Raw genomic sequence first — 19,330 nt, forward strand, 5'->3', positions numbered from 1 at the left:
CGACCTACCCCACAGCTCACGGCAACGCCGGATCCTTAACCCACTGAGCAAGGCCAGGGATGGAACCCACATCCTCATGGATGCTAGTCGGATTCGTTAACCACTGTGCCACTACGGGAATTCCGAGAGTGATTGTTCTTACAGATTAGCAGCCATGGTTTGGCCCTTTGGATTTTATTAGCAGGTAGTGGGGATGGGACAGCTGTGAGGACAACCTGTGAGGGCCCCACTGGGACCTTCTCCATCCTTCAGGGTCTCTTCAAGAAGAGGCTTTCTTGAGCACTTCGCGGGCATCGGCACATTAGTAACCCACCTGATCCTTACAACGATGCCACCGGGAAGGAACTATTCTTACCCATTTTACAGATGAGAAGACTAAGGCACAGAGTAGTTAATGACTGGCCCGAGGCCACACAGCGGGCACCCAGTGGAGCAAGGCAATCTCTCGAGCTCACATGGGCAAAGCTCTTCACTGCTTTAAAATGTGTGCATGTCAGGGATCCCATACAATCTCTAAGCCACTCGGCACGGCGGGGAAGACCAAGATTCTGGGTCCTGCATCGCAGGTGTGATCAGCGCCCTGTCCCGAGCCACACAGTGGGTGTGCTTGGGGGGAATGCAGACGCCCGGGCGCTCCTCCATCCTGCTGTCTCATGGCCAGGGTTGTTGGGGTGGGGGTGGGGGGATCGGGTTGTTGATTAAACTTGAGCTCAGCACCAGCAGCCTGGACCTGGGCCCTGTGACAGCCCCGGGACATCCCCTTGGCTGGCTCTGAGACATTTTCCACCACCGCAGGTATGACACACTCCACGTCCCATCACGGCACGCCCCGGGAGGGAGGGTGGGAGGCTGGCCGCCAGGCCTGTGAGAAAGCAAGGCCGGAAGTGCTGAGTGGGGGAGAGGAGCACGTGGAGGGGGAGGAAAAGGTACCCAGGCTACAATTCCAGGAAGTCAGGGTGCAGAGGGGAGGGAGGAGCCGGCGGGTGGAGGAGACGCGCCATTCTGCGTGTCTGGCCCCACACCAAGCCCTGGCCACTGACAAGAGGCTGGCCGCTGTCCTGTCTGCCAAGAGTCCCCAGCCCTCTGGGGGAGGAAGTGACCCCAGAGGGCACAGACCAGTCCTCAGCCCTCTTGCGGTGGAAGGCAGTCAATCAGAGTTTTTACTGCAAATGCCTGGCCAGGGGGAGGCTCGGAAGGAGGGTCCTAGCCTGGGGGAGGGAAGGTGGAACATTCTATGGGGCTTTAGCAAGAGGGGCAGCTGCATTCGGCTGGTTTCAGAAGCACACAGAGGACACAGTCCAGACCCCCCCGTGATTGCCGAAACTGAGGATAGTAGCGAACCCCCACATATGCTATGTTTGTTCCTGCACTACCTGCCTGTGCCAACGTTTAATTCATAAAGGAGGCATAGTCAGGGAACATCTGAGTCTCCAGCATCACTCGCCTTGAGCCTTGGGGCCATCATTACATAGCATTAGGGTGACTTGAACACAGCTCTGAGACATGGCCACAGGCCGTCCGACACCCCAGGTGGCTCTTAAGTGGCTATGATGAGCAGAGGCCCTGGACCAAGGGAAAATGTGCAGCCCGGGTGGGGCAGAGCGGGATGATGCAGAGTTTGAGACTTAGGAATTGTTTCTGGAATGTTTCATTTCATATTTCAGACTGAGGTTGGCCGCAGGTAACTGAAATGGGAGATAAGAGGGAATTACTGTAGTTGATGGAGCGTGGCTCTTGGAAGAGGGAGGAACTGCTCTGAGGGATTCATATCTTCATGCCACATGCATTGACTGAGGGCTTATTCTGTGCCGGGCTCCATGCTCGGAGCCGGGGATGCAGCAGCGGGTGGAAGACAGTCCAGCCTGCCCTGGGGCACCTGCGGGCCCTTGGGGACAACTGATGGGGTGGTTCCAAAGCACTCACTCTAGACCTGGGCGGCTTGGATGAAAGCCATCGACTAGCTGTGACCTTGGGCAAATTCTTATTCTTCTCTATGCCTCTCTTTTCTCATCTGTAAAAGGGCGGAGGATACTGGGACTGTTGTGAGGATGGAAGAAGTGAGTGTGTATAAAGTCCTTGGAAGAGACAAGCTGGGAGTTCCCGTCATGGCTCAGCGGTTAATGAACCCTACTGGGATCCATGAAGATGTGGGTTCGATCCCTGGCCTTGCTCAGTGGGTTAAGGATCTGGTGTTGCCATGAGCTGTGCTATAGGTTGCAGATGTGGCTCCGATCCTGCGTTGCTGCGGCTGTGGCGTAGGCCAGTGGCTACAGAATTAAAGTACTTGGAAGAGACAAGCTGGGAGTTCCTGTTGTGGCTCAGTGGTAACGAACCCTACTAGTATCCATGAGGATGCAGGTTTGATCCCTGGCCTTGCTCAGTGAGTTAAGTATCTGGCGTTGCGGCAAGCTGTGGTGTAGATCACAGATGCGGCTCAGATCCTGTGTTGCTGTGGCTGTGGCTGGCAGCTGTGGCTGGCAGCTGCAGCTTGGATTCCACCTCTAGCCTGAGAACTTCCATGCCTCGGGTGTGGTCTTCAAAAGCAAAAAAAAAAAAAAAAGAGAGAGAGAGAGAGAGAGTCAAGCTGGCTTCAGGGGATGTGGGACAGGCAGGGACAGGGAGGTGACCAGGGGAAACCCAAAGGCCACAGGTGTGAAGGCAGCTGGGCAGCCTCTCAGATGCTCTCCGCTGTCTTGGTGATGCTGATTGGGGTGGGGCTGACTTTGATGCCACTGCGGGCTGGGGTTCTCTGCCCCTCTCCCCTCTCCTTGCCCTTTCTCACCTCCTCCTCTGCAGGGTCTGTTTCCCTCAAGCACCTGGGCAGGTCTCAGAAGATAATGATTTAAGGTGGGACCCTCCTTATGGGAACCCAGATACCTGAAGGGAGGGATTTCTGATGAAGGGATTCCAGGAAGTGAGACAAGCACGGAAGGGAAGCTGCTAGGTCTCCCGCCTGCCTCCCCAGTCCAGCCATGTCAGCTGCTACCAGCCTACTCCAGGGCCAGGGGCCCTCAGTCTGTCCCCACTTGTCCCCCGTTCTGAGTTACTTGTCCCCTTTGAGCCTCAATCCCTTCATCTGTAAATGGGGGTGAACGATGCGGAAGTGGCGGGATCTATCTTGCCTTGAACCTCCCTTCTGGCTCACCCTGTCTATCCTGCGGCCTCTGGAAGGATGGGGGGGGGTCCCTGCTCCCTCTGGTAAAATGACCAAGAAATTTTGCCATCGCACTTAGCCTCCAAGACCCCCATCTCAGTTTTAAATTCCCGGGGGAGTTATTGATGAGACAAGACGTGTGACATGCTTGGTAGCCCACTCTGCAGCAGCAGCCCATTCCCCATTCATTCTGATACATTTATTGAGTTCCTGTGGTGTGCACGGCACTGTTCAAAGTGGACACACGGATGGGAGGGAGCTGACATTGCTTGGGACCGGGCTTGGTGGGGGGTCAACCCCAGGCTTTGGGTGGGTGTCCCTGGCTAAGAGTCTAATAATGATTCTTATAAAAATAGATGCAGGAGAGCACCGGCTTCAGGGGTCACAGCGGCCAGCCAGGAACTGAGTAAGTCAGCAAGTGAAGTCTGTTGCTGGTTATTTATGCAAATAGGAAACTAACAATGAAACCTTTACTGCTGGGATTCCAAACTCAGAGGCAGGTGCTCATGGGGGAAGGGGGAGGAGGCAGATCACAGCCGCAGGGTTGAAAATGATGACAGCAACGTGTAGTGAGCCCTTAGGAAGTGCAGGCACTGTTCTAAGTTCTTCACAGAGGTTCTCTCTCTTAGTTTTCACATCACTTAGGATTATCGTCTCATTTTCTGTACACAGAAACAGGCAGAGCAAGATCAAATGACTTGTAACTCAAGTCATGTGGTTCATAAGTGTCAGAGTCAGGATTCGAACCCTGGCTTCTGACCTCAGTGCCTGTGTTTTTCACCCATACAGTGGGAGACAATTGGGAGTGGTGGGGTCTGTGTCGTACTGAAATTGCTCAGGACAGCCACCACGAACGTGCCATGTTTGGAGGCAGATCAGATCTTCTAAACATTTAAAAGAAGCTGGAAATTCAACTTGTTGTGTTAGTGTCCTTAATTTTTTTTTTTTCTTTTTTGGCCACCCCACGGCGTATGGAGTTTCTGGGATCAGATCCTAGCCTACGTGCAACTGCAGCAACACGGGATCCCTAGTCTGGCTGGGGATTGAACCTATGTCCCAGGGCTCCAGAAATGTCACCGATCCCATTGTGTCACAGTGGGAACTCCTTAAGTGTCCTGATTTCTAAATATGGGCAACTAATTTTTTAAAAAATTTAAAACACGAACAGACGGAGCAAAATGTGTCTGCTTAGGGGAGACGACAGGAAAATCATCCTCTGAGATTTATTGCAAGGGTTGCTTCTTGTTTTCAGCCAGGCTGGGTGCTCCACGCTCCTGCACCTGGGCTCTCTGAGCTCAGCTTTGAGTCTTTGCCGGCCCTGATCTTGAATCCCAGCCATCCCTGCATCCCAGCACCTGCCGCAGGATGTTCATTGAATGAGTGTGTAGATTGTGACTGGGTGAGAGGAGGGAGGAAAGAAGAACGCAAGAGAGGGAAGGAGGGAGGGCAGGGCAATTACATAAACGTTCCGAGACCATGGACTTGCTTATAAACCCCAACCAGAGTTCCCACTGTGGCTCAGTGGGTTAAGAACCTGAGGATTCTGGTTTGGTCCCCGACCTCGCTCAGTGGGTTAAACATCCAGCATTGCCACAAGCTGCGGCCTAGGTCACAGATGTGGCTTGGATCTGGCGTTGCTGTGGCTGTGGTCAGGCCAGCAGCTGTAGCTCTGATTCGACCCCCAGCCTGGGAACTTCCATATCTTGAGGGTGCAGCTATTAAAAAAAGAAAAAGAAAAAGAAAAAGAAACCAAATGGGCCACCAAAGGGACAGAGGCCACAGGCGTTAGGCCCACACATAGCCCCGCCAGCATGAATAGGTGCCCTGATGACATGAAGCATCAGAAGAGGTGGTAGGAGCTGCTGCTGGGGCTTCCTCTGAAGGGTGGCAGCAAAGAGGCTCCTGGCCTCGGACCAGGCCTCCTTGGAGAGCAAGAGCCACCCCTTCAAACCGAACTGCCTATAGGGGAGGAGCTCTGGCTGCAACATTTTGAGGCAAACATACTACTTTTCTTATTTTTTAATTTTTTTTTTTTTTTGGCTTTTTAGGGGCGCCCCTGGGAAGTTCCCAGGCTAGGGCTCGAATAGGAGCTGTAGCCGCTGGCCTCCGCCACAGCCACAGCCACGCCAGATCCTTAACCCACTGAGCGGGGCCAGGGATCGAACCCACGTCCTCAGGGAGATGATGTTGGGTTCATTACCACTGAGCCACAATGGGAACTCCCCAAAATACTATATATATATGTTGAAAATTAGAGTTCTGGGTGCCTTGGAAATTTTTATCAACTCTCTGTCTAAGGACTTGCATGTTTAGTAATGATATTGCCCTTTCGCTTTATTTTTAAACACACATTTGCGGGCAGAGCGCTAAGAGGAGCACAGGACTAGGAACCAGGTAACCTGGATTCCAGTCGCAGCCCCACCGCAGCCCCGCCACGTGACCTTAGATAGTTCCCGCCAACCCCCTGCCCCGAGCCCCTCCTGCCGGGACGTCGCAGTGGAGAAGGTCAGACCAAATGACGCACAAAGAGTTTCCATTCTGTGTCCCCAGCGGCCTGGCTTGAGGCAGCGCCTCTCAAACCTCAAACCCTTGATCAGAAGCCACTCCTCTGAGAACCAGGCTGGGAAAGCAGGGAGGGGCGGGCTGGGTGCTTGTGAATTCTCCCCCAGCGGACAGAGGCCAGGGCCCAGGGCTGCAGCAGGAAGGGTGGGGTGGCAAGGAGGGAGGGGACACACAGACAGGAGGGCATCAGGGGGCTCTGAAGTCAGGGGGTCCTGGGTCTGAGTCCCAGCGCTTCCTGGCTGTGTGAGCAAATGACCTCTGCAGTCTGAGCCCCCTTTCTCGCCTCTAAAATGAAATAACGTGGCCATTTTTCTTTTTTGCTTTTTTCTTTTTTTTGTCTTTTGTCTTTTAAGGGCTGCACCCGCAGCATATGGAGCTTCCCAGGCCAGGGGTTGAATCGGAGCTGTAGCCACCGGCCTACACCACAGCCACATTAACTTGGGATCTGAGCCGCGTCTGCAACCTACACCAGAGTTCATGGCAACGCCGGATCCTTAACCCACTGAGTGAGGCCAGGGATCAAAGCCGCATCCTCAGGGATACTTGTTGGGTTCGTGAACCACTGAGCCACGACGGGAACGCCCTATTTTTCTTACTACGGGACAAGGCCTGTCCCGTATCTGGTTGGCAGTATCATAAAGTCACAGAGGCTTAGGGTCCCCGTCAGGGATCTAGTGGCCCTTAGGACTGTGAATTTCTCTACGGGGAGGGAAATCAGGCCACTAAGGCAGTGACTCCTGCAAGGCCCTCACAGTTAAATCGTTGGCAGCCCGTCCTGACGGATGCTTCTTTCTCGAAGCACTAAGGAGCATCCTGAGTCCACTGAGGGCTCTGACCTTTATCTGTCCCACTGTCCATCTCCCTCGAGCCGGGCTGTGACCTTCAAGGGCAGACATTGAACCTTGCTTGTCTCTGTGGCTTTGGTGAACAGCCAGGCACCATGTAAGTACTTGACACCGTTTAAAAAACAAGCATGTGGAATTCCCGTTGTGGCTCAGCAGTAATGAACCCAACTAATATCCATGAGGACGCGGGTTCGATCCCTTGCTCAGCTTACTGTGAGCTGTGGTGGAGGCCAGCAGCTGCAGCTCCTATTCGACCCCTAGCTGGGAACCTCCATACACCGCCTGTGTGGCCCTAAAAAAGGAAAAAAAAAAAAAAGAATGAGCAAGGGACTGGCAGCAGGTGCATGGTGCCTTGGACAGTGGGGATGGAGGTGGCTTCTGGTGGCTTCTGGGGTCCCTGCCTGGGCAGCCTCTGAAGACTAGGTCAAGGCGACATGAAAGATGTGTTTAGCTCATGGCGTTTCTTTTCCTCCCAGCCACACGGAAGCTCCAGAGGCTGCAGGGGTGGGGAAGGGGAAGGTTGCCCCTGTGTTTGGGTGGGAGGAGGGTGAGGAGGGTAGGAGCACAGGTGTAGACAGAGGACAGGCTTTGGAAGTGACTTGAAGACGCAGGGTGACATGGCCTTTGGGACAGCAGTCCATGACTTTGCCAATAACCAGCCCATTCCCACCTCTCACCCCGCCTGTGATGCTTGAACATGGAGGTCCCCACCCTGGTTCCTCTGGAGGTGACCTTATTTGGCTATAAGGATCTTTGCATCTGTGGATAGAGGAGGTCACTAGGGTGTGTCCTTATCCAATACGACCCGTGACCTTAGAGGAAAAGAAGAGGCACGAAGGCAGACACACAGGAGAAGGCCATGAGACAAGGGAGGCAGAGGTGACATTCCACTGGCCTCAGCCAGTGGAAATACAACCCTGCTCTCTGCCTTCGCCTGCGTATGGCATTCTCCAGGTGTGGGTCTGTTTCCAAATTCCCCCTCTTGTTTTCTTTTTTTTTCTTTTTAAGGCCACACCCGCAGCACACAGAAGTGCCCAGGCTAGGGGGTCGAATTCAAGCTGCCGCTGCAGGCCAAACCACAGCCACAGCAACACTAGATCCGAGCCGCATCTGTGACCTACACGGCAGCTTGTAAACAACAGATCCTTAACCCACTGAGCGAGGCCAGGGATAGAACCTGCCTCCTCATGGAGACTATGCAGGGTTGCCAAACCCTCTGCGCCATAATGGGAATTTCAAATTCCCCTTTTTATAAGGACATCCGTCATATGGGATGAGAGGCCCACCCTGATCCTCTGGGACCTCATCTTAACTAATTACCTCTGTGACAACCTTATTTGTAAAGCAGGTCACTTCCAGAGGGACGGGCGGTTAGAATTTCCACAGGAGAACTGGGGGATGGCTTCTTGTCCCTGGAGACCAAGGGGACCCAGTGTTAGTGTGACATGCAGAATCCCAGGGAGGAGCAAGGCCTCTGTCCCCTGTTTGTGTCCTTCTGTCTCCGTGCATGCGGCCCCCACCCTGGCTCTCTGAGCACTGGGGAGCTGGCACCCTCGCCCCCGTTTTCAAACACCCCCTTAGACTTTTGCCGCCCCTCCATGCCAGTCCCTCCCCCATGGCTGTGACGAATCAATGGCTGGGTGGCTGACAAGGACAGAGGACATGATTACACAAGATCTTCTGCTTTTCTTTTTTCTTTTTTTCCATTACAGCTGATTTACAGCGTTCTGTCAATTTTCGGCTGCACAGCGAGGTGACCCAGTGACACATACATGTATACATTCTTGTTTCTCACATTATCCTGCTCCATCGCAAGTGACCAGACATAGCTCCCAGTGCTTTCAAAGACTGTCCAGCTACCAGCCTGCCTGGTCTGGGGGCCCGGGCCGCTTAGGAGGGGTGTAGAGGCAGGGGTTGGGGTGTCTGCTGGCCCCTGCATGGCATCCCTGCTTGCATCCTGAGCAGCCCTCCTTGAGCAGGCGAGCAGGGCCAAGGGCTGGGAGGAGGGTGGTGGGAAACCTCCCTGGGCCGGGGGACATGGAGAGGGGGGCAAAGATGGGGTCCTGGGTTCCAGGTCAAGGTTGGGCCCGTGGCAGGGCTGAGGAACAGGAGAAATGAAGGCAGCTGTGCCCCATTCAGAATCCCTGTGTGCCCCCTGCCCAAGCCCGAGCCCAGCCCTCCCCCTACTGGCAGTAACCTTTCGTCTGGACATACCCAGGAACCCCAGGCTTTGGAGCCCGGTCACATCAAGCCCACTATCCTGCCGCAGCCTCGATCGCTACAACACTTGCAATTCCATGTTTTGTAGTCACATTAAAAAGTGAGGGGTTCTCGCTGTGGCGCAATGGGATGGATGGACGCGCTGGGACACGGGTTCGATCCCTGGCTGCGCACAGCGGGTTAAGGATCCAGCGTTGCCCCAGCTGCAGCTTAGGTTGCAAGTCTGGCTCAGATCTGAACCCCGGCCTAGGAACTCTGTGTTCCACAGGGAGGCCAAAAAAAAAAAACAAAAAAATAAAAAAGTAAAAATAAGCAGGTGAAATAAATTTTAGTAATATATTTTATTAACCCACTCAAACCAATGTGTTCATTCAACATGTAATCGACATAAAAGATTCTTACTGGGCCACCAAAACGGACACCACAGCTCTCCAGACCCCAGTAGCAATGCAGATAATCCCAGCTCTGGGTGTTCCTTTCATGGCTCAGCGGCTAACGAACCCGACCAGGATCCATGAGGATGTGGGCACAATCCGTGGCTTCAATCCGTGGGTTAAGGATCTGGCATTGCCATGAGCTGCGGTGTAGGTGGCCGACACGTCTCGGATTCCACGTTGCTGTGGCTGTGGCGGAGCTGGCAGCTGCAGCTCCAATTCGACCCCTCGCCTGGGAACCTCCATATGCCGTGGGTGTGGCCCTAAAAAGCAAATCATCATAATCAGGATAATAATTTCCAGCTAAACAGCATCCACTCTCGCGGCCCCCTCCCCGCTTTCTCCCTTTCTGTCCCCAGAGCGTGTGGGCTCAGCCTCCTCTTCTCTTTTGGGACCCCTGGCTTCTCTGATCGCACCTGTCCAGGTAAAGAGACCCATGTGAGCCCCTGCCCGCATGGCACAGGCCCCTGCACAACTCCAAGTCCCCAGCCACCCCCACCTCATGCTCTAGGGGACCAGGGGCTGTAACCAGGCAGGAATGTGACTAGGCAACGGGTCTCAGGGGAGAGCTCAGATCTCCCGCACCTGCCTGCCAGCCTCAGGGGTGCCCACGGGGCGGGGCGGGGCGGGACAGGCACTGCCTGTCTCTGGTCACTGGCCTGTTTACCTGTGCTCAGTCACAGGGCTGTCCCCAACCCAGCAGGAGGCCCATGGAGCCTGGGGCCACAGGCCACAGGGGACAAGGGCCAGACACCTCGGCCATGGCTGTGAGCCATTGATCGGGCCCAGGCTGGCTGGGTGGGGGTGGGGAGACTTTGGCCTGGACAAACAGAAGCTCTGAGGCCTGCGTGCAGGCCCGGCACCCACCTGCCACTCCTAAAGGTAAGTGGGGACCTCCAGGACAGGGGACCAGGATCTGTGAATGACCTGGTGGCAGTGTCCACCCCAAGAGGCAGGCCTGGTTTCCTGGGGCTTGAGCCCACTGCTGTGCTCTGAGGCCTGGTCTGCTGGGCCTCAGCAGCCAGAGAGTGACCGGGTGAGCAGAAGGTGAGGGGTCTGTAGAGCTGGGGTCGGAGTTCAGGTATAGGGACTGGAACAGGGGAACAGAGGGGCTGCAGGTTCTGAGTGCTGGGAGGCCTGGGGCTCAGCTGGGGATGGTGGACTCCGTGGCAGGAACGGGGCAAGGGAGAGGCCTGATTTGCCAGGCTGAGTACCGACCCTCATTTTGCAGGGCCAGACAAGCTGTCCCCTCCAGGCCCCACTGGAGCTTCTGGTACAGGAAACAGGCCCAGAGCCCCCCCATTGTGCTAATTAGGGGACAGGCTCAGAGTTGAAAGTGGCTCTGTGTGTGTGTGTGTGTGTGTGTGTGTGTTCATTCGAGCACACGCACGCATGCAAGCTTGCATCAGGACTGTGTGTCACAGGCTTCAGTGTGTTTCTGTGTGTGCACATCCATATGTGAGTTTATGAGTGTGTCTGTGTAAGAAGGGATTTGGCCCACTCCCCGCACCATCGCAGTCAAAGCAGCTCAGAGTGGGGACTGACTGACCGTGAGGCCCAAATGGCCTCAGTGGAAAGTCCCAGATCAGAATCCCAGCTCCGCCCGCTCTGCTCTGCCTTCCCTGGGCTCAGTGACCTCGGGTAGGTCATTTTCTCTCTCTGGACCTCAGTTTCCCCAACCATCAGGTAGAGAGAGCAAGGCAAACATCCCAGCTGGCTGGAGGCTGAGACAGCCTCTGGTCGTGGCAGCGTCCAGCCCAGGCTGGCCCGCAGGAGGAGGAACCGCCCAGCCCCAGAGAGCTCAGCCTCCAGCAGGCAGACTGTGGACCCGCCAATGCAGGAGGGAGGGAGAAGCAGGTGCCAGGCTGGGGTTCCGTTTCTCAGATCAGAGGCGAAGCCTCAGGCCCCTGCGGCAATTGGAGTCTACCCGGTCCCTCCCTCCAGGGGCTCACCCTTCAGGGGGACAGAGAGAATGTCCCCAAGGGGAACAGCATACTGATCGAGGTGGCCCAGGACTCTTCAGAGGAGCAGCCACCCCTCCAGGAGCCTTCTGGGAGGGCTGCCGGGAGGAGGTGAGAGCTGAGCTGGGATGCAAGGGAGCCAATTAGGAGGTGGGCTGCTCAGGAAGAAGGAAGAAAGCCAGGTGGTGAGCAAGAGTTTTCAGGGTTCAAGTAGCAAAACGTGATGCCCTTCACCCAGAGCTGGCTCGGAGCCCCAGATCTGCAAGATGCTTCTACCCTCCTCGCTATTCGCATTGATCACCGAGAAGTCCAGTGTCACTGGGTGCAGCAAGGGAAAAGAGGGAGACAGGAGGAGGGAGCCAGGGGATGCTGCCAGGCTGCATGGGCACCCAGCACCCTGGCTGAGCTGGAAGGAATCCCAATCTGCTCTCGGAGCAGGGCACGCGGGAAAACGGAACAAGGCCCTGCTCTGGGGCAGCTCGCGGCTGGGGAGCAGCCAGACCAAGGACACAGAAGCATGCTGTGTAATTCTGGTCTTGAGAAGAGCTATAAAGAAAAATGCAGGAATTCCCGTTGTGGCTCAGTGGGTTAAGAACCCAACAAGTATCCCTGAGGATGTGGGTTCGATCCCTGGCCTAGCTCAGTGGGTTAAGGATCCAGCGTTGCTGTGACTGTGGGGTAGGTTGGCAACTGCAGCTCCTTCTGATTCAACCCCTAGCCTGGGAATTTCCATATGCCGAGGTACAGCCCTTAAAGAAAGTAAGAGAGAGAGAAAGAAAGAAAAAGAAGGAAAGAAGGAAAGAAAGAAGGAAAGAAAGAAAGAAAGAAAGAAAGAAAAACAGAAAGAAAGACAGAAAGAAAGACAGAAAGACAGACAGAAAGACAGACAGAAAGACAGAAAGAAAAGAGGAGCTCCCGTCGTGGCACAGTGGTTAATGAATCCATCAGGGACCATGAGGTTGCAGGTTTGATCCCTGGCCTTGCTCAGTGGGTTAAGGATCTGGCATTGCCGTGAGCTGTGGTGTAGGTCGCAGACGTGGCTCGGATCCTGCGTTGCTGTGGCTCTGGCGTAGGCTGGCGGCTGCAGCTCCTGATTAGACCCCTAGCCTGGGAACCTCCATATGCCATGGGAGCAGCCCTAGGAAAGGCAAAAAGACAAAAAAAAAAAAAAAAAAAAAAAAAAAAAAAAAAAAAAAAAGAATAGAAAGAAAGAAAGACAAAGAGAGAGAGAAGGAAGAAAGTTAGTTCCCATTGTGGTGCAGCGGAAACGAATCCGACTAGGAACCATGAGGTTGTAGGTTCGATCCCTGGCCTCGCTCAGTGGGATAAGGATCTGGCATTGCTGTGGCTGTGGTGTAGACTGGAGGCTACAGTTCCAATTTGACCCCTAGCCTGGGAACCTCCATATGATGCAGATGTAGCCCTAAAAAGCAAAAAGGAAAGAAAGGGAGAAAGACAGGAAGAAAAAGAAAAGATGCAGCAGAGAGAGAGCAGTGGTCAGAGAAGGCCTTGCTGAAGTAACATTTGAGCAAAGGCTTGAAGCAGAGAGAGGAGCAGGTCATGAGGCAAGACTGGAGGAAAAGCATTCCAGAAGGAACAGCTAGCGCAAAGGCCCTGAGGTGGCCTGTACTTGATGTGCTGAAGGTCTGGCTGGGAGCCGGGTGTGGCCGCAGCAGAAGGAGGGAGAGGATAGCAAGATGCACAGAGGTGATATCACGGAGGCCCTGGTGGGCTGTGACAGGGGCTTCGGGCTCTGTCCTAGATGGAGAGGAGCCATGCGGGGCTCGGGGGCAGGGCGCGTAGTGAGGGCCACTCTGGAGTTGTGCGGGAATGCGCCGGTTTAGGGTGACCGGACGACTGCCTAGTCTAAGAGTCAAGGTGATGGATGATATTGACCTGGATGATGGGGGGAGCCACAGAGGTGCCAAGAAGGGGACAGGTTCTAGGAATAATTGAAAGGGAGAGCCACAGACTCTCCTGATGACTGGACCCTCATAACAACCAGGAAGCTGGTGTATAATAATAAAAGACCAGGAGTTCCCGTCGTGGCGCAGTGGTTAACGAATCCGACTAGGAACCGTGAGGTTGCGGGTTTGGTCCCTGCCCTTGCTCAGTGGGGTTGACGATCCGGCGTTGCCGTGAGCTGTGGTGTAGGTCGCAGACGCGGCTCGGATCCCGCGTTGCTGTGGCTCTGGCGTAGGGCGGTGGCTACAGCTCCGATTCAACCCCTAGCCTGGGAACCTCCATATGCCACGAGAGCGGCCCAAGAAATAGCAAAAAAAAAAAATAATAATAAAATAATAATAATAATAATAATAATAAAAGACCAGAGGGGGAGGAGGAGGAAAAGGGGGAGGGGGAGGAAGTGGGATGGACGGGGAGTTGGGGGGTGGTACATGCAAACTCTTCCATTTAGATGGATAAGCAATGAGGTCCTGCTGTCCACAGCACAGGGAATACTATCCAGTCTCTTGGGATGGACCATGATGGAAGATAGGATAAGAAAAAGAATACGCATGGAGTTCCCGTCGTGGCTCAGCAGTAGCGAATCCAACAAGTATCCATGAGATTGCAGGTTCGATCCCTGGACTCGCTCAGTAGGTTAAAGGATCTGGCATTGCCATGAGCTGTGGCGTAGGTCACAGATGCAGCTCAGATCCCGTGTGGCTGTGGCTGTGGTGTAGGCTGGCCACTGCAGCTCCAATTTGACCCCTAGCCTGGAAACTTCCATATGCCATGGATGCCGCCCTAAAAAGCAAAAAAAGAAAATAGAAAAGAAAGAACATACATATATGTATAGATGGGTCACTATGTTGTACAGCAGAAATTGGCACAACACTGTGTAAATCAACTATATTCTAATTTTAAAAAAGAGAAAATAGTCTTCAAAAAAAAAAGATAAGGGCTTGGGATCATGTTCACAGCTGTCAGTTGCCACAATTGTCCACCACCTGCTGGGCCATCAGCCCCAAGAGGATCAGAATGCAGCCTCTTCTGTTCACCAGTGTGGCCCCGTGCCCAGCACAGAGCCGCCTCCAAGCAGGTGCTCAGTAAAAACAGAGGGGCCCATAACCAAGTCTACCGCTCCAGAGGCTCACACCCGCTTCCAAGGCCGAAGACAGGAAGATGCGGGAGAGAGCACTGCTCTGGGAGTCTGAAGCCTGCGGGCTCTACTCATCCATTGTTTGAAAGTTCCTTTCCACTCATCTGTTCTTTCACGGGGCATTCATTCAGGTGGCAGACCCTGTGCTGGGTTCTAGGAGGATCTGAGGTGAATAAGACACAGGTGTGCCATTCTTAATCTTTTTTTTTTTTTTCTTTTTTTTTTTTTCTTTTTAAGGCTGCACCCGTGGCATATGGAAGTTCCCAGGCTAGCGGTTGAATTGGAGCTACAGCTGCCGGCCACGGCCACAGCCACAGCAATGCCAGATCCGAGCCGTGTCTGTGACCTACACCACAGCTCACAGCAACCCAGGATCCTGAACCCACTGTGCATGGTCAGGGGTTGAATCCGCATCCTTTTGGAGATTAGTGGGGTTTGTTCCTGCTGGGCCACGATGAGAACTCCGCCATTCTTGTGGGGAGAGAAATGAAGCCAAAATCCAGGCAGGTTGTTGATCTGACCAAGGGCTGCCTAGGGGAGGAGGTGGCTTACTCCCCAGGGCTCCATCACTGGGCAGGTGGCACTGGAGCAGCTTTTAAGGGTCCCTGGCGTCCCTCAGGCGGAGGGCGTGGCTGTACAAAGGTGCACGCCGTGGACCTGCATGTGATGTGTGATGGAAGTTAAGGCTACAGGGGTGAGGGCAGCAGCCTGGTCATGGGGGATCCTGGGTGCCATGGCAAGAGGGGGCTGGGAACCTTGAGGGGACTCAGCAGGTGAATGGGTGGAGGTGGGTGGGGAGACCTCCCTGGTGACAACGTGGAGGGTGTGCTGGAGGAGGAGAGGGAGGCCGGGAGGGAGTTAAGAGGCTGCCCTAGGATCCGGGCGGGAGGGGATGGGAGCTCAGGTGAATTGTGTCCCCCACATACACCACCCCCAGTTTTTTTGGTTTTTTGTTTTGTTTTGTTTTGTTTTTTCTTTTTAGGGCCACATCCACTGCATATGAAAGTTCACAGGCTAGGGGTTGAATTGGAGCTGCAGCTGCCAGCCTATGTCACAGCCACAGCAACCTGTGATCTCAGCTGCATCATGACCTATGCCGCAGCTTGTGGCCACGCTGGATCCTTAACCCATTGAGCGAGGCCAGGGATCGAACTAGCATCCTCATGGACACGAGCTGGGTTCTATACCTGCTGAGCCACAATGGGAACTCCCTAATTTCTTCTTTTTCTCCTCCTCCTCCTTCTTCCTCTTCCTCTCCTTCTCCCCGCCCCCCTTCCCCCTTCTTCTCCTTCTTTAAATTTTACGGCCTCATCCACAGCATATGGAAATTCCTGAGCCAAGGCTTGAATCTGAGCTGCAGCTGTGACCTATGCCACAGCCACAGCGACACCGGATCCTTTAACCCACTGCACTGGGCCAGGTATTGAACCCACGCCTCCACAGTGACCTAAGCCACGGCAGTCAGGTTCTTAACCTACGGCACCACAGCAGGAGCTCCCGAGAGGAGGTTAACTTCTTAGGGGTCTGGAATCCTTGCTCTGCTGAGGGGTGGCAGGTAAAGGGCCTTCCTTGCACTGTGGGAAAACCTGTCCAAGAAGCCAAAGAGCACTCAGAAGTTTGCCTGGGGGTCTAGAGTTAGAGCGGCAGGTCCAGGCACTTACAGGGTGGCATTCAGGGATTACCTCATCAAGATTTATTAATTATCAGCTGATTCACAGAAAGTAGCCCAGAATAGTGGAAAGATCGGGGAGTCAGGCACTTGGGTTTGATCCCCCACTTACCTGCTGTGTGACTTTGGGTAAGTGGCTTAGCCTCTCTGGGCTTCGGTTTTTCCAGCTGCAAAGGGGGCTGGTTGTCCATGCCAGACAATCAAATCACCTTGGGAAATAAGGCAGGGAAAACTCTGGGGTGAGTTTTTGCTAAAACATCCTGGGTGGAGTTCCCGTCATGGTTCAGCAGATACAATCCAACTTGCATCCATGAGGACGCAGGTCGATTCCTGGCCTCGCTCAGTGGGTTAAGGATCCGGCGTTGCTGTGAGCTGTGGTGTAGGTCGCAGACGCGGCTTGGATCTGGCGTTGCTGTGGCTGTGCTATAGGCCAGCAGCTATATCTGATTCCACCCCTAGCCTGGGAACCTCCATCTGCCATGGATGCAGTCCTTAAAAAAAAAAAAGACAAAAATAAAAATATCCTGGGTCTCAGTTTCAGTTTCCTCATCTGTCCAATGGGTGCAGGACCTTGAAAGGCATTTGGAGGTTAAGCAAGATAACACATGTAAAGTGTCCATATAGAGTGTGCTGAGGAAGGAGAAGGCATGGGGACCTTGTCCCCACATCCCGGGTGACCAGAGGATTAAGTAGGGTGATGTCTGTGAAATGTCTTATACAGATTCTAAATGAATATTAATTTTTCTCTCCTTCTTCTGCCCCTAAGAGACTTGTGGGTGGTGGGGAGACGAGAGGGATGGCATTCTTTGAGAGGCAGTCCCTGGCTCAGCGCAGAGCTGGTTCAGGGCTCCTGGAGGAGGGTGAAGCGAGTGGTTTGCATCCATACCGTGGAAAGCTCTGCTCTGAGGACTAGGAGGAAGGAAAAAAACATCCCCCGGGGTGGCAGGGAGAGAGCAAGAGGAGCTCGTTTACAGAAGCTTGTACCCTGTCTGTACCACAGTTCCATCTGCTGGTACAGCCTTTGGGGGTGGGGTTCAGGCACCGAAGCCTCCATCTCTCCTCTGACCGCAGATGCAAAGGCGGGGGCTCTGGAGCCAGATTGGGTCCCCCTGTGAGCCGTGAGCTGGCTCAGCCCCCTACCTGCAGGCACTGCTCCCTGGCGTTATCATCCTCCTTTTCCAAAAGGCAGGGACGCCGTCTAGCTTCCAGGCAAGGCTGATGTTCAGTAAAGGCTCCCATGCAAATGCCAGGCTGGGAGTTCCCGTTGTGGCTCAGCGGGTTAAGAACACGACTAGTATCCATGAGGATGCAGGTTTGATCCCTGGCCTTGCTCAGCGGATTGGGTGTTGCCCCCAGCTATGTGTAGGTTGCAAATTCAGCTCAGATCTGGCATTGCTGTGGCTGTGGTGTAGGCTGGCAGCTGTAGCTCTGATTTGACCCCTAGCCTGGGAACTTCCATATGCAGCAGGTGTGGCCCTAAAAAAAAAAAAAAAAAAAAAAAAATGGCAGGCTGTTTCCAGCCCTGGTCTGTTTCTTTGCCAGGATGCCCATGGCCGAGGCCCCCCAAGCGGCTGCTGGGCAGGGTGACGGAGGTGATGGCGAGGAGGCCGAGCCGGAGGGAATGTTCAGGCCCCCCAAGGATTCCAAGAGAAAAGTCCGCGACTACCTCCGTCTGGCTCCGCTGTGGCTGGCCCTGGTCGTGCTGGCTTCAGTGGGGGTTCTGCTCTGGTATTTCCTAGGTAACTGTGTGGGCCCCTGGGAGGGGCAGCCGGGGAGGACTTGGGGTGACTGAGGGGGCGCAGCAGGACAGACCCGATTCCAGGCTCAGCAACACCTAGACACCCCTGGGTGACCTTGGACGAGCACTTCTCCCTGAGTCTCCCTTCCTGTCCTGGGCGATGGGAGTGCAAGTTCCTTGCTGGGGCCAAGTGTCCCCTGCTCCCAGCAGCTGGGGAAGAAGTGCTCTCCCAGCACCCAGTCCTTCTGAACTAACAAGTCAAAGGAGAGTAATCATTGCTTCCCCTTCCCACAGCCCTCCTGGGTTGCCCCTGGGGCTCGGAGCCAGCCGGCTAAGCTGGAGCACCAATTAGTGCTTCTGCTCGCTTGCGCCCAACCTGGGAACTCTCTCCTAGGGTGGGGACCATAGCTCTTTCATCTCGGGGTCTCCAGGGCTCAGCACGAGCGGGGAGGAAGGGGAGGGGGGAACAGGACTCAGGTGTTCAGGGGTGCGTCCATGCACACAGATACCTCAGCACAGCACACGTGGAATTCAACCAGGAATGAACTGGCGGTGGGTCTGGAGTGTCCAGCACAGAGGGCTCGGGCCTCTCCCATGTCCTGAATTTGGGCCCTCCCTCTCTGGTATCACAGCCCTCAGTCAGTTCCCTGGAGCCCCAGCAGGAACTGGCCCATGTTCTGGGTCCATTCATCCATCCTTCACTCACTCATTCATCATCCATCCATTCATTCTTTCATCTATCCATCCACTCATCCCTTCATTCATTCACTCATTCTTTCATGCACAACCCAACACCTCCTGTAGCCAGTTCTGTGCCAGGTTCTAAAGATAGTCCATGCCCTCACCATAAAGCATAGCACGTGCCAGGACAGAGCAAGCTGTGGGGGCCCCAGCGGAGCCATAGCAGGGACGGCCCACCCTGCTCAAGTGATGAGAGACTTTCCATTAGACGCTGGGCAAAAGTTAGATCTTTTTCTTACTGACTGCATCTCCTGGTGGAATTTCAGGTCCATTGAAAGGTATGGGGAGCCACTTTGGAGCAGCCATTGGGGCCATCAGCCTAAGCCCAGCCCCCCAGATTGAAGCCGCTAGGAAGCCTAGGTCTGATGCAGACTCTCCCACCCGTGACGCAGGGTGGATTGTGACTCTGCTCAGAGCTGAGCAACGCCGGCAGGGAGTGGAAGCTGTGTGCATTTCACCAGCGGCAGGAAGCCAGGGCCCCAAATAGCACAGGGCTGAGGCGGCCTCCTTAGACTACAGGATAATGAGTCTTCAGGGGAAACCACAGAGCGTCAGACCGTAGGGCCAGGAACTCACATGCCAATTGTCTTTCTTCACAGAGTCTAATTTCTCCTGATTCTGCTCCAGTAGTGAACTGGCCCCAGGGAGTGGGTGCTCCGTGGGGCTGACGCCCCAGGGAGTGGGTGTGCCAAAGCCTCAGCTGGGGGACGCCAACCCCTTCCCCAAAGGGATGAGGGTAGAGGAGGCACTTTAGGAGATGTTTGAACGAGTGCTCCCGCCCTGGGCCAGGCTGTGCTCCAGGGACCGGGCACCCAGCGAGCGGGTAGATCAGAGATGAGCCCTGCCCGGTCTGGAAGGGGAGACAGAAGAGAGGCCCGTTACGCTGGATCAGGATGCGCTTGA

The 19,330-nt window shown here is 54.6% G+C and overlaps 1 protein-coding gene across 6 annotated transcripts in view; it reads left to right on the forward strand.

Moving 5' to 3' along the window:
• Positions 1-718: 718 nt before the first annotated feature.
• Positions 719-19,330, forward strand: part of TMPRSS6 (transmembrane serine protease 6) — a 50,314-nt gene continuing 31,702 nt past the window's right edge. For 2 of the 6 annotated variants that reach the window (XM_084955403.1, XM_084955404.1), the window contains exons 1-2: positions 719-795; positions 17,491-17,687. In XM_084955403.1, coding sequence (XP_084811529.1) covers positions 17,492-17,687 — 196 coding nt within the window. In that variant the 5' untranslated portion in view covers positions 719-795; position 17,491. Of the gene's footprint in view, positions 796-10,038; positions 10,263-17,490; positions 17,688-19,330 lie in introns of those variants that run through there. The other 4 variants (XM_084955401.1, XM_084955402.1, XM_005663807.4 and 1 more) reach the window with 2 other exon arrangements.

This window comes from Sus scrofa, chromosome 5 (genome assembly GCF_054392235.1).
Source record: "Sus scrofa isolate SSC_HxYL_T2T_F1_AM1 chromosome 5, Sscrofa_HxYL_maternal_Yorkshire_Landrace_v2.0, whole genome shotgun sequence".
Classification (NCBI taxonomy): Eukaryota; Metazoa; Chordata; class Mammalia; order Artiodactyla; family Suidae; genus Sus; species Sus scrofa.